Genomic DNA, 13797 nt, shown 5'->3' on the forward strand with positions numbered 1-13797 from the left:
TAAACGAAACCAAACAACAACAAAAAAGACCCTGTCTCAAAACAAAACAAAATCTGTACAAGGATATTTATAGTATCCTTTTCATTATAATTTCAAGTTTTAGAGGCCATCAAGATGTCCTTAAGAAACTGAGTTAACAAGCTGGGCAGTGGTGGCACACACTTTTAATCCCAGCACTTGGAAGGCAGGTGGATTTCTGTGAGTTTGAGGCCAGCCTGGTCTTCTATAAAAGCAAGTTCCAGGACAGTCAGGACTGTTACACAGAGAAAACTTGTCTCAAAAAAAACACAAAAAAAGTTGAGTTAACTAAACTATAGGACAATGAACTATTTATTGGCATTAGGAAGAAATGAGTTAACAACACACAAAATGACACAGAAGAATAGGCATGTGGTACACACTTCTTTTCTTCCACGACAGGGTCTCACTATGTAGCTCTGGCTGTATTGGAATTCACTCTGTAGAATAGGCTCACCTGGAACTCACAAAGATTCCCTTGCCTCTACTGCTCAAGAATTGAGATTATAGGCATGCACCTGTATCTATTGCTTATGGCAGACACTTTTAATCCCAGTACTCAAGATGCCGAGGCAGGAAGATCTCTACGAATTCAAGTCAAATCTGTTCTACATAGAGAGTTCCAGTTAGCCAGGAATACATAGTGAGACCAGCCAGCTTAGCTGAATTGGTGAGCTCCAGATTCAGCAAGACACTCTAACAAAAGAAGAAGAAGAAGAAGAAGAAGAAGAGGAGGAGGAGGAGGAGGAGGAGGAGGAGGAGGAGGAGGAGGAGGAGGAGGAGGAGGAGGAAAGGGTGAAAGGAGGCTAAGTGATTAAAGTACTTGCCATGCAAGCATAAGGACCCTAGCATCTACATAAGTATTGGGTGGGCACAGCAGCCTACCTGTGAACCTAATGGGCAAGCTGGCTATCTGAATTGGCAAGTTCTGGGTTCAAGTGAGAGACCCTATTTAATTAGTATACAAGATGAAAAGTGACCAAAGAAGAAACATGACATCAATCTCTGGCCTCCATACACTTGCTCCTGCCCAAACATGTATACTCACATACATACACATATACAAACACATATACACCATTCATGTACAACACTCACACATGCACTTGCAAAATGAAAAAAATAGGTGAGGTAAAGAAAGATTGAGAAAGACCCATCAACCTCTTGTCTCTACACATATGTGTACATGCACCCAAATACATATTAAATAGGCATTTGACTTTAAAAATAAAAAAATGTTTTTGTTGATAAATTTGAAAAGTTTTGCTAAATGTAAAGACTTTGAGCTGGGTCACAAAGAAAAGGTAAGGTTGGTGAAAGCTTTCCAGAGGAATGCATTAGTTTGCAGAGAAGAGACAGTAAGGACTGAACGGGGGAGGAGGAGATGTGGGGTACCCTTCTGTATATGTGTTCCTTTAATTGGTTAATGAAGTTGTTTTGGCCAGTGGCTTAGCAGAGTAAAGCCAGGCAGGAAATCTGAACAGAGATATATAGAAAGAGTAGGCAGAGTCAAGTAGAATCCACCCAGTCACCCAGGAAACAAGACATGGAGAAAATGAGGTAATGCCGCGGCCATGTGGCAATACATAGAATAATAGAAATGGGTTAATTTAAGATGTAAGAGTTAGCTAGAGGGCTGTAGAGATGGCTCAGAGGTTAAGAGCACTGGCTGCTCTTCCAGAGGTCCTGAGTTCAATTCCCAGCAACCACATGGTGGCTCATAGCCATCTGTAATGAGATCTAGTGCCCTCTTCTGGCCTGCAGGCATACATGAAGGCAGAAATGTTGTATACATAATAAATAAATAAATTAAAAAAAAAAGAGTTAGCTAGAAATATGCCTGAGCCATAGGTCAAACAGTGCTGTAATTAATATAGTTCTGTGTGATTATTCAGGTCTTGGAGGCCAGGAGATGACAGCACAGTCTCCTGTTTACAAGGAGGAAAAGCAATGTACTCTGTAGTGGACAAGTAGGAGATAAGGCTTCAGGGTAGGCTGAAGAAAGAAGATGAGGCCCAAGTTTGGGGGAACTTTGTATACCAGCATAAGAAATTTAGAAATAATGTAGCAGTTGGCTGGGAGCCATCAAATCTTTGAGTAGGAGTGTATAATAAATTATCTCAGCTGTGTTTTAAGAGAATTAATCTGGCATCAAAGTACAAAATGAATGGGGAAAAAGTCACAGAAAGAACTTTGATGATATAGACCATACTTGACACCTAAATTCTGTCATTTATTGTATAAGTAGGACACATTATTTCATCTGTCTGGGTTTCAGTTTCTTTACCTGTCAAACCAACATCATGGTTATGAGGATGGGATGGGATCATAGACAGTGCCTGGGCCAGATTTGTACTCAGTGAGTATTAAGAGACCTGTTAAACAGACTATTAAGAAATGGAAAAGCTGGATGGTGGCGGTGTACACCTCTAATCTTAGCTCTTGAGGCGGGGGCAGGCAGATCTCTGGATTCAAGGCTGGTCTTGAAAGAGAGAGAGAGAGAGAGAGAGAGAGAGAGAGAGAGAGAGAGAGAGAGACAGACAGAGACAGAGACAGAGACAGAGACAGAGAGAGAGAGAGAGAGAGAAGGAAGGAGGGAGGAGAGAGAAGGGAGGGAGAGAGGGATAAGTAAGGAAGAAGGAAGGAAGGGAGGGAGGGAAAGAAGGAGGGAGGGAGGGAGAAGGAAGGAAGGGGAAGGAAGGAAGAAGGAAGAAAGAAAGAAGGGAAAGGAAGAGGGAAGGAAGAAAGGAAGGAAGGAAGAAGGAAGGGGAAGGAAGGAAGAGGAAAAGAAGGAAGAAGGAAGAAAGAAGGAAGAGGGAAGGAAGAAAGGAAGGAAGGAAGAAGGAAGGGGAAGGAAGGAAGAGGAAAAGAAGGAAGAAGGAAGAAAGAAAGAAGGGAAAGGAAGAAGGAAGGAAGGAAGGAAGGGAAAGGAGGGCTCAGGATCAGACTGAAGGATATAAACTTGGAGGAGCAGTAGCATGAAACCCTGGTGCTAGTTAGTTTTTTGTCAACCTGACACAAGCTGATGAAGTCATCTGGGAAGAGGGAACCTCAATCAAGAAACTGACTCCATCAGACTGACCTGTGAGCAAGTCTATAGGACATTGTCATGACTAATGATTGATGTGGGGGGCCCAGCCATTGTCATAGGGAAGCCAGAAAGCAGTGTTCCTCCATGGTCTCTGCTTCAGTACTTGCCTGTAGGTTTCTGCCCTGCTTGGCTGAGTTCCTGCCTGGCTTCCTTCAATGATGGACTGTAAATTGCGAACTGTAAGGCAATAAATCCTTTCATCTCCAAGTAGCTTTTGGTAGTGGTGTTTATCACAGCAATATAAAGAAAAGTAGGACAACACCCATGTGACTATGAGCCAGGATGATGGCAGAATTGGTATAATCCCTATGAAACACAAGGACCTCTTTAGGGGGGACATTTAACTTGAGGAGCTGGAATGTTAGACCAAAATGATTCTAGTTAACAGAGATGAGGGGCTGGTGAGACACTGGTACAGTTGTCAAGCTAGACTAGTATTTTTAATAAATGAAAAAATAGAGAACAAATAATAAATATATTTACTTAATAAATAAAAATGTGTCAGGGTGGTGGAAGTGAGGGTAGTGGCAGGGCACACCTTTAATCCTATAACTCAGGAGGCAGAGGCAGGCAGATCTCTAAGTTTGAAGGCAGCCTGGTCTACAGAGTAAATTCCAGGTCAACCAAGACTACAGAGAAATCTTGTCTTGGAAAAAAATAAAAAATGAAAATGGGTTATATCAACAAGGACAAAGGGAAGAGAAAGAACAGGGAGGCTAAAGATAACGCCCAAGTATGCTTATTTTGAGGGTGTGAGAAGAGTGTCGAAGATTATGTGTTCTCTCATAAGAGAGCAGGGAGGAGGGGAGGGAGTGGGAACTTGGATTGGTATTTTTTAAAAATCTAAAAAAAGAAAGAAAGAAAAAGAACAGTACAAGAATTCAAACAGTGTAAGTTCCCTGCCTATACAAAAACACTGTTCTGAACAACTGAGCAGGTGGGAGCTGTTTTGTAGGAAGGCCTGAGGCATGACCGTTAACAAGGCAAAACCACATTAGTCATATTGCATTACTAACAGAGCTTACTGGCCATTCTCCCCAAGGATCTAGCACAAACACAATTTGCAGTGGGAAACAAAGCTCTTTAATGTCTCAAAAGAGCAAAATAAATTTTATATTAAAAAATTAGGCAGCAGATGGTACCTCAAAGAACCTTTGGAAACTGGCTGCCTAGTACAACAATTTATTCTCAGTAAAGACTGTAAACTTAAAGACATTTTAACTCTTGAAACAAATTCTTACATGCACTAATGATACATCATATTAATGAAGTCTCTAGCTCTAATTCAGCTCATATAAGGGGGAAGTCAAATTTTGCTTCAAAGCACCTTTGCCATCTGAAAACGGACATACAAATGTGTGCACCTAGAAGAAAAAACTGGCCAGAGTAGTGATCGCGATTCTCCTTTGTGGTGAGATTCTGAGTAAGCAGAATATTGTTTTTCATACATTTCAGCATCTGCCAAAATTATTTAAAAACTGCATCTGTTCTAAATATAAAAAAAACACTTTTTAATGCAAAACAAAGCAACCCATAGTCCTATCATTTATATTCACTGAGATATCAAGGGGGGAAGACAAATTACGATTTATCAAGAGATTCTGTGAAAATGACTTAATAAATGTTCACATGGATAAATTACAAAGTCAGAAAAACGAAGCAATATATGTTAGCAACTGAAAACTTTTACTATCTGAACTACATAGCCAATCTCTTGTTATTAGAGTTCTTTTCTGTGAAGAAAGTGAAGGTCATCTGATGTAGACGGCATGAAAATGGCAGGCAAATACACAAGGACACATCAGATACACTTTCTCTGATGGAAAGCTTTCTCCCAGTCTGAGGCATGGCCATTAATGTGGGATAACTACTTTAGTTGTACTGAAATACCAATAATGGTGCTTCCAAACCCTCTGAAAATGGGCTGTCTACTAAGACTGTTTGCTCTCAATAGAGACTGTATGCTTTATACTCATTGTATATTTTAACTCATGGAATGAACCATTGTCTGTGCTAATAGAATAATATTAATGGAGTCTAATTCAGCTTATGCAAGAAGAGGCAGTCGAATTATGTACAGTACACACAAGAGATTCTGTAGCTGGGAAGTTGCTTGCTTGGGAAGCCTAGAAGGCTCAGGGTGCTAGGAGCAATGGATACAGGTGAATCACCAGTCTCTGACTAAGGAAATAAATTACTTTAACAATCAGTGTCCAGAAGCCTGTGGGAATGGATAATGTAGTTTAGGGTAAATGAAACTGAATTCCTTGAGCCTACAGCTTGTGTTTTGAAAGGTGCTGGGTTACACCTGTATAACACAGGGTACTTAGGGCAGTGAGAAAGAAAGAAAAAATAAATCAGCCAGTAAATACTGGACTTGTTTTGAATTTGTGTTTTCACAATTACTTTGTCTTCATTATACCCCAGATTGGCTATGGCAGCAAAAACATCTGATGTCTTGGTTATTTTATGATCACGGAAACGATGCTGACCTGTTTGGATCCTGGTGTCAATCTCAGGACTGACCTCTGATGCACAGCCCTCATCTGTCACACAGTTTCTCATTGTCTTCTCCCTAGAGCTGTCACAGACAAAGATTTATTTAAACCAGAAGAACGCTGCTTCTGATATCACCCGTCTATGCTGCTTAGAAAATATTAGTCCCCCCAAAATATCTTCCCCCAAATGCTCTAGGACATATTAATATAACTATGCTTTACAGATATCTCAGTAGAGGCCACAATTTTTTAAGTCATAATATTTATAATGAAAACTATGATAAAAAAAAGAACACCAACCTTTAAGTGGGAAAGTTGGAAAATTCAGAATTTTCTGTTTTTTTTTTAACTGAAACTTAAGTCTAAAGAATAGAGAGGCTATGGTTTTTAAAATGAAAATAGCATAGTTAAGTCACATGGTTCTGCTAGCACAAATTATAGAAGAGGCTACTGTGGCTGTTAGGTAGAAAAACAGATTAAAGAGGGAAGTGTTGTACTTGAGGTAGTTATTTGGGAAATACAGGAAATGTAGCCCATGTGCAGACTCTTGATACCCATCATTTTATTTAATCATAAAAGCCCCTCTACAGGGCTTGGCAGGTAAGAGCAGAGAACCCAGATTCAATTTCCAACAACCACATCACAACTGTTTGTAACTCCAGTTCCTGGGGATCTGCCACCCTTACATGGACATACATTCAGGCAAACCACTAATATATCCAAAATAAATCATTAAAATAATTTTTAAAAATCCCCTCTACTATTATCCCCCTTTTATAGGTAGGTAAACTGAGACTCAGAGAGCCTTTAAAAACTGTCTAGGGCTGGAGAGATGGCTCAGTGGTTAAGAGCATTGCCTGCTCTTCCAAAGGTCCTGAGTTCAATTCCCGGCAACCACATGGTGACTCACAACCATCTGTAATGAGATCTGGTGCCCTCTTCTGGCCTTCAGTCATACACGCAGGAAGAATATTGTATACATAATAAATAAATTAAAAAAAAAAAGAACTGTCTAATATACTGGGGACCATATAAGACATTGTGATATTGGACAAAGTAGAATATCTTAACCTCTGGTTTAGCAGTCACTTAAAGGTAACTTTAACAGATTAATGATGGCATTCTTTATCTAAGTAGAAATTTCACTCAGTATATATTGATTTATCTCTATTTTATTATAGTAAACAGGAAATTACAATATATTTAAAATAGGATTTGGTTTACTATATATTATATATAAATATTTTTAGATTCCATTTATGGTTACAGTAAGATAAATTTTATTTTTATGCAAATTATCCTCAATAAACATTACATTTAAAAATATGGAGACAAAGAAAAAATAGAAAATTAAGGATCCTTTCTGAAGGTTATACCATGAAACAAAGATCAGAACAAAGATAGCTAAAATAATCAGTCAGTGGTGGCATACGCCTTTAATTCCAGCACTTGGGAGGCAGAAGCAGGCAGATCTCTGTGCGTTCGAGGCCAGCCTGGTTTACAAAGCAAGTTCCAGCAGAGTCAAGACTGTTATACAGAGAAACCCTGTCTTACAAACCAAACCAAACCAAATAAATAAATAAATAAATAATAAAAAATAAAGCTAAAATCGCTTGGAAAAGAAGATGTCAGATCAGCAGGTATTGGCTTCATTTATTCATCATCATCGTCACCATTACTGTGTATGCATAATGTGTATGCTTGGGCAAGTATGCCACTGTGTGTGTATAGAGGTTAAAAGACAACTGTGTGGAGCTGCTTCTCTCCTCCCATCTTTATAGAAGTTCCAGAGATCAAATGCAGGTCACCAGACTTGCATAGCAAGCACCTTTAGACCCCATGAGCCATCTGATCAGTCCCAGTTTTCCTCATTAAACAAAGTACTTTTTTTAAAACAACTTCTGTAAACCAGTGATTGCTATAGGCACTAAAGATACTACAATAAACAAGGTCCTAATCTCATTAGTTTCATGAGTTTATATTCTAATTAGGGGGAAGAAAATAAGTAGTAAACAATATGGGCTGGGGGATAAGCTCAGGGGTAGAGGACGTGCCTAAGATGCCAAAGGACCTGGGTTCAATCCTCAATACTAAAGAATAATAAAGGTAAATAGATAAGTAACAGACTTATTACAACGAAGAATAGAAAAATAACGTGGATATATGCTTATGATATCTTGTTAAACACCATATATATAGGAAGCAAAATACTATAAAGTCAGATATATATACATACACATATTACACACACAAATCACACATGTACATGTAACACACACATATATCTAATAATATTACTGTATTTACTGTGTGTGTGTTCATGTGAGTGTATATTTGTGGTGGCCAGAAACTGATGTCAGTTATCTTCCTTGATTGCTCTCCATCTATTTGTTTTTAGGCTTAGTCCTCCATGGAACCTGAGCACATCTATTTGCTGGCTAGCCGGCCAGTGAGCCCCAGACCCTTTGGTCTCTGTTGCTTCGGCACTGGGGTTACAGACATGTGCCACTATGCCTGTTTTCTATTTTTATTGTTATTGTTTTTGTTGCTGTTGTTAATATGGATTCTGGGACTCCAAACTAATGTCCTCATGTTTGTGCAGCAGGAACTTTTCCCTGTGTAAATCACCTCCCCAGTCACAAAGAAATATAACTAGTATTTATTTCTAGGTGGTGAGAAATACATTAGACCAAATGAACAGACTGATAAATGTACTCATGCGTATTTAGAATTCACAGAAAAGTATTATAAATAGTTAACTCTCAGTAGCAAAATAGAGTAATTTCGACTTTTTAAAAATTATTTACATCATGGGGCTGGAGAGATGGTTCAGCAGTTAAGAGCACTGGCTGCTCTTCCAGAGGACCTGAGTTCAATTCCCAACAACCATTTGGTGGCTCACAGCCATCTATAGTGGGATTTGATGCCCTCTTCTGGCACACAGGCATACATGCAGATAGAACCTCATTATATAAAACAAATAAATAAATAAATAAAATTATTTACACCATGAATAATTTCTATCAAATTAAAAAACCTAATGTAGCTAATTAAAAAGTCTCAAATTACATGTATTCATTTCAATGTGGTATGTACATTCATGCGTGTGCCACAGCATCTGTATGGAAATCAGAAGACAACTTTCAGGAGCCAGTTCTTCCTTTTTACCATGCGAGTCCCAGGCACTGAACTCAGGTTGCCAGGCTTGGTAGAAGGTACATTTACTAATTAAGCTATCTCACCAGCCCTAGTAAGGCTAACTCTCAAAAGTCAGGGGTTAGTGTAGCAGATACATCTTCCTTTAGGAGGACTTTATAACAAGAAGTGGAAAACTCTATATCTAGATACTTGAGAGCCTTGAGGTCTCTACTCTGTAGAGTTTTTGTTTTGTTAGAAATTTGCCTATGGTGATGAAATTCTAGTTCAATAAGAAAAGACCTTGCATGGATGGTAATTCTGCCAAGAGAAGGTAGAAATCTTGCAGTGTCCCTGTTGATGCATTGTGACAATGATAGAGAATTTACAGCAATTATATCCAAAAGAAACTACAGTTCAAGAATAAAGAGGGCTTGATTCTCCTCCCTATGAGCCTGTTTGTAAATAAACAATTTTATTCCAGATCTGAGAATTCTGCTAGAAAATAAGGAAAGAAAACTAAAAACTCCCTTCAACAAAACTAAAAAAAAAAAAAATTAAGAGATTTTTTTTCTTACCTTTTTTCTACCTCTAAAAGGAAATTTTCCCTGTTTCCCAGCTGGCTGAAATGCAGCTTGGCAGCTTTCCTCTCACTATCACGCACGGCTCGGTCATCTGCAGGCAAAAACCGGGGTCTGAGCATTTTTCTTTTTTAGAGTCACTAGTGGTAGGTCAGAAAACCATATTTACAGAGGAAAACTGAAGACCAGACTCATCTTCATGCATCAGAGACAAGTCACAACACAATTCTATTATGTTGTCACTAGAGCAAGCAGTAACTCAGATGTCATAGCAACAACTGCTACGCAGGTCAACTGCTCCTTTAGGAAAGCAAAGTCTGGACAACAAGTAATCTCATATTAAGACCAAATGTCTCATTTTTCTGAAATATTTTTTAACTTAGTTTCCCAACAATAACTTCTCCAGGACCATTTGAAATTAAATTTTCTATCAATAGGAAATATATATTAAGCAATGAAATTATAAGGAAATAAATGCAGATTAGCACATTCTCAGGAATAGCTTCTGTTCCTGGTAAACTAGCACTGGACTTCTTTACTACTATAGTTGATAAAACTGGGCACCTGGAAAAATAAGTCTCAGCTTAGAAATGTTCTGTTGAGGAGGAAGTAGTGGAGAGACCATCAGCCCAACAAAACTAAAGGTGGAAGTGACTGATAAAATCATAGATGGTCATTCAGTAGACAATAGAAGTACTTGTCACACATCCTGCCAACACAGAATTCCATAAATGTTGACTGATAAACAAATGTCTCCTGCCAGTGCACACTTTGGCTCAACTTCCAAAGGTTAAGAGGCAGTTTACTTCAGTCAAGTTCTTGAAGGAATGCAAGAGGAGGGAGGATCTCACCCAGTTTTTCCAGAGTTTGCAGCGTGTACACGGCAAAAAGCCTGTAATCTGTATCTTTCCTTACAACAGGATTGAGTCTCAAATCTAGTTCTTTGAGGTAGGGCAAGGGTTGTAGTCGGGACACCTCCACTAATGAAGGAATGTTGTTATAATATAAGTTCAGATCTTGGAGTGAACATAAATACTGAATGCCCTGAAAGAAAAAAAAGTACATTAGGCAACTTCACATTGCTGGTTTTTATAAACACTGTTCAACTCAAATCTGTCTCTTTGTGTGTGTGTGTGTGTGTGTGTGTGTGTGTGTGTGTGTGTAGGTCAAAGGATGACTTAAGAATCTTTCTCAAATTGCTCACTACCTTTTTTTTTAATTGTTGTTATTTGTTTTTGAGATAGTCTTACCGTCTAGCTCCTGGAACTCTGTTCTGGGTCTCACTATATAGGCCTGAAATTCATAGAGCTCCTCTGGTCTCTACTTCCTAAGTGCTAGAATTAAAGGCACGTGCCACTATACCTGGCACTACTTTCTTTTTTGAGACAGAATGTGCCATTGAACCTGGAGTTCACTGATTGGTCAACAAGCTCCAGGGATCATCCTATCTTTGCTTCACCAGACTTTGACTTTTTATGGGTTCTGGGATCTAGAATGAAGACGTCATGTTTACCCAGCATGCACTTTACCAGCTGAGCCCTTCTTCCTACTTCTTGTATTACCCTCTGCTCCCCTGATGTGGACACTTTTTGGTTTTTATTGAGATCACCATTTCTTGATCTTCCTAGAAAAGAATTCACAGTGACAAAACAGGCAAGTGTTTTCCATGTGTCCTGTGCACCATCATCACCTGAATCTCTGGGTGTGTCCTAAGCCCACCCAGACTTCTTCTCAGAATGGGGACTAAGAATCTGAATGTTTACAAGTCAGAATCTTAATTTTTTTTACGTGCATTGGAATGTGTACTATTGCACTTGGCAATGCAAGTTTCATAAAGTTTTCCCTGAGAACAAAAAATAAATTTTACCTAATATTTCATAAGAAAAAAATTTAAGCAAAAAGGTGAAAGAATTTTATAGAAAGTAATAAAATGTAGTTGGGGAATAGAAAAAAGAAGATCCTATACTTCCCAGGCTAGCGTTTTCTCTCTTATTTCTTCTCATGAGATTATGAATTGAGTTGATCTGGCTGATCATGGACTATGGAACCCACCTTTAGGCTAGTGATCAAATTTCTTGATAAATCTAAGGATCGGAGATTTTTGAAATTTCTGAAGGCATCACCAATAGAATGGATTTTCCCAACATATGATCCCTGCAATGAAAGAGACTCCACCAGTTCTGAAAAGAGATCATCAATAGATGTATTAGGATCTCTAGCTAGATAAACAGCAGTCAGTGAAAACAGGCTCTCTCCTTTCCCGTAGGAATATGTGAAAGGTCTTCCACCCACAGCTCAGAAGATTAGATCTTTTGCCTTGTGTGCCAGTTGGGATATGATGCCTGTCCATTTGGAAAAATAACAATTGGCTCCAGGTAAAACTTTAAATATCAGCTTTTTAAGCCAGTTGGTAGTGGCGCATGCCTTCAATCCCAGCACTTGGGAGGCAGAGGCAGGCAGATCTCTGTGAGTTCGAGGGCAACCTGGTCTACAAGAGCTAGTTCCAGGACAGGCCCCAAAGCTACAGAGAAACCCTGTCTCGAAACAAACAAACAAACAAACAAAAATCAGCTCTTTAAAAAAATAATGATACGGTCAAGACTGTGATAAGAAATCACAGTATAACAGCGGCTGGATTCCCTAATTGCCTGGAAGATGTAGTGCAATCCCTAAAAGTTCTCAAAACAAAATTTACTGATTTATCTGGATTTTCGATGGCTTTGGTCTGTTTAGTTTAATTTTGAGGCTTGGTCTTACTAGGTCCCAAGCTGTCCTCAAATTTTCAGTAGTCTTGCTGTATCAGCTTCCTGAACACTGGGATTACAGGCATAAGCCAACTACGCTTGCAAAACAAAATTTGAAAAGAACTGTTAGAATTCAGGTTTTTAAAAAATATTCTCAGGCCGGGTGGTGGTGGGCACAGCTTTAATCCCAGCACTCCGGAGGCAGAGGCAGGTGGATCTCTGTGAGTTCAGGGCCAGCCTGGTCTACAGAAGGAGTTCCAGGACAGTCAGGGCAATACAGAGAAACCCTAGCTCGAAAAACAACAACAACAAACAAACAAAAAACAACAGCAACAGAAATGTTCTCAGAATTTTGCAAAGATACATACCATATGGAGCAAGATGTCAATTTTAGAGAGGTTTTATGATAAAAGCAAGCAAGGTGAAACTGTCAAGAGTTCCTCAGGTGAAGCTAGAATCGGGCCTCCTAAATAACACTCATCAACAAAAAGAATGACTTAACTTCCCGGTGCACTGGTCCCTTATTGGTAAATTGAAGGAGGTAATAGTGCTTAACTCATAGATGTATTATTAAGTTAATGCATGTCTAAACCTTAGAACAGTACCCATGGGAGTGGGAATACAGCTCAATTACACAGCATTTGCCAAGTGCCCTGTCCCTAAAATGCACGTGGCTCATGAGTGTTATCAAAGTATCAATTAATGTTTTATGTAATAACCAAAAAGAACCGCATGTTTTTTTCAGCATCTTACATGTAAAATCTTCCAGACATTGAGGGGGCTATTAGAGAGATGACTCAGCAGTTAAGAGCTCTGGCTGCTCTTTCAGAAGACAGGGTTCAGTTTCCAGCAACCACATGGTGGCTCTCGATCATGAGTAACACCAGTTCCAGTGGATCTAATGCCCTCTACTTATCTCTGCAGGCACCAGGCATGTACACGGTGGTACATTTACAAACATGTAGGCGGTTGGGTGTGTTGGCGCATGGCTTTAATCCCAGCTCTCTGGAGGCAGAGCAGGTGGGTCTCTGAGTTTGAGGCCAGTTTGGTCTACAACACAAGTTCCAGGACAGCCAGGGCTACACAGAGAAACCCTGTCTTGAAAAAAATTAAAACAAAGCAAAAACATGCAGGCAAAAAAATTATACACATAAAATAAAATAAATCCAAAAACAATATTGGAGGGTATGATTGTGTGTGTGATTAATTAAAGTCAACTAGACTTTGAAGAGGATTGAAAATAAATGAATCTTGTCGGGCGGTGGTGGCGCATGCCTTTAATCCCAGTAATTGGGAGGTAGAGGCAGGAGGATCTCTGTGAGTTCGAGGTCAGCCTGGTCTACAGAGCTAGTTCCAGGATGGCTCCAAAGCTACAGAGAAACCCTGTCTTGGAAAAACAAAACAAAACAAAACAAACAAGCAAACAAAAATCTCAGATTTTTCAAAACGAACTTTAGCAGATTTGGTAGGCCAAACTGAGAATTGCAACCAAAACTGAAAAGGGGTTCTACAAGATCCAACTTGTAGGCAAATGCCAGAGAACTTAATTGAAACAAAAATTTAAAAGTTCTGGAGCAGTTTGGGCCTTGAAATTGTTTGTTTGTTTGTTTTTGTGTTGAGGCAGGGTCTCACTATATAGTCCTGGCTGGCCTGTAATTCATTATATATACCAGGTGGGCCTCAAACTCAGAGATCCATCTGCCTCTGCCTCTTGAATGCTGGGATTAAAG

General features: G+C 39.2%; 1 protein-coding gene across 4 annotated transcripts in view; it reads right to left on the reverse strand.

Annotated features, from left to right (window-relative positions):
• Lrrc36 (leucine rich repeat containing 36) overlaps nt 1-13797 on the reverse strand; it is a 58245-nt gene that overhangs the window by 29246 nt on the left and 15202 nt on the right. For all 4 annotated transcript variants that reach the window (XM_087900260.1, XM_087900258.1, XM_087900259.1 and 1 more), the window contains exons 2-5: nt 11376-11503; nt 10175-10367; nt 9321-9417; nt 5602-5690 (exon numbers count right to left, since the gene is read on the reverse strand). In XM_087900260.1, coding sequence (XP_087756386.1) covers nt 5602-5690; nt 9321-9417; nt 10175-10367; nt 11376-11503 — 507 coding nt within the window. The remainder of the gene's footprint in view (nt 1-5601; nt 5691-9320; nt 9418-10174; nt 10368-11375; nt 11504-13797) is intronic.

Source organism: Myodes glareolus, chromosome 22, assembly GCF_982192425.1.
Source record: "Myodes glareolus chromosome 22, mMyoGla1.1, whole genome shotgun sequence".
In the NCBI taxonomy this organism is placed as follows: domain Eukaryota; kingdom Metazoa; phylum Chordata; class Mammalia; order Rodentia; family Cricetidae; genus Myodes; species Myodes glareolus.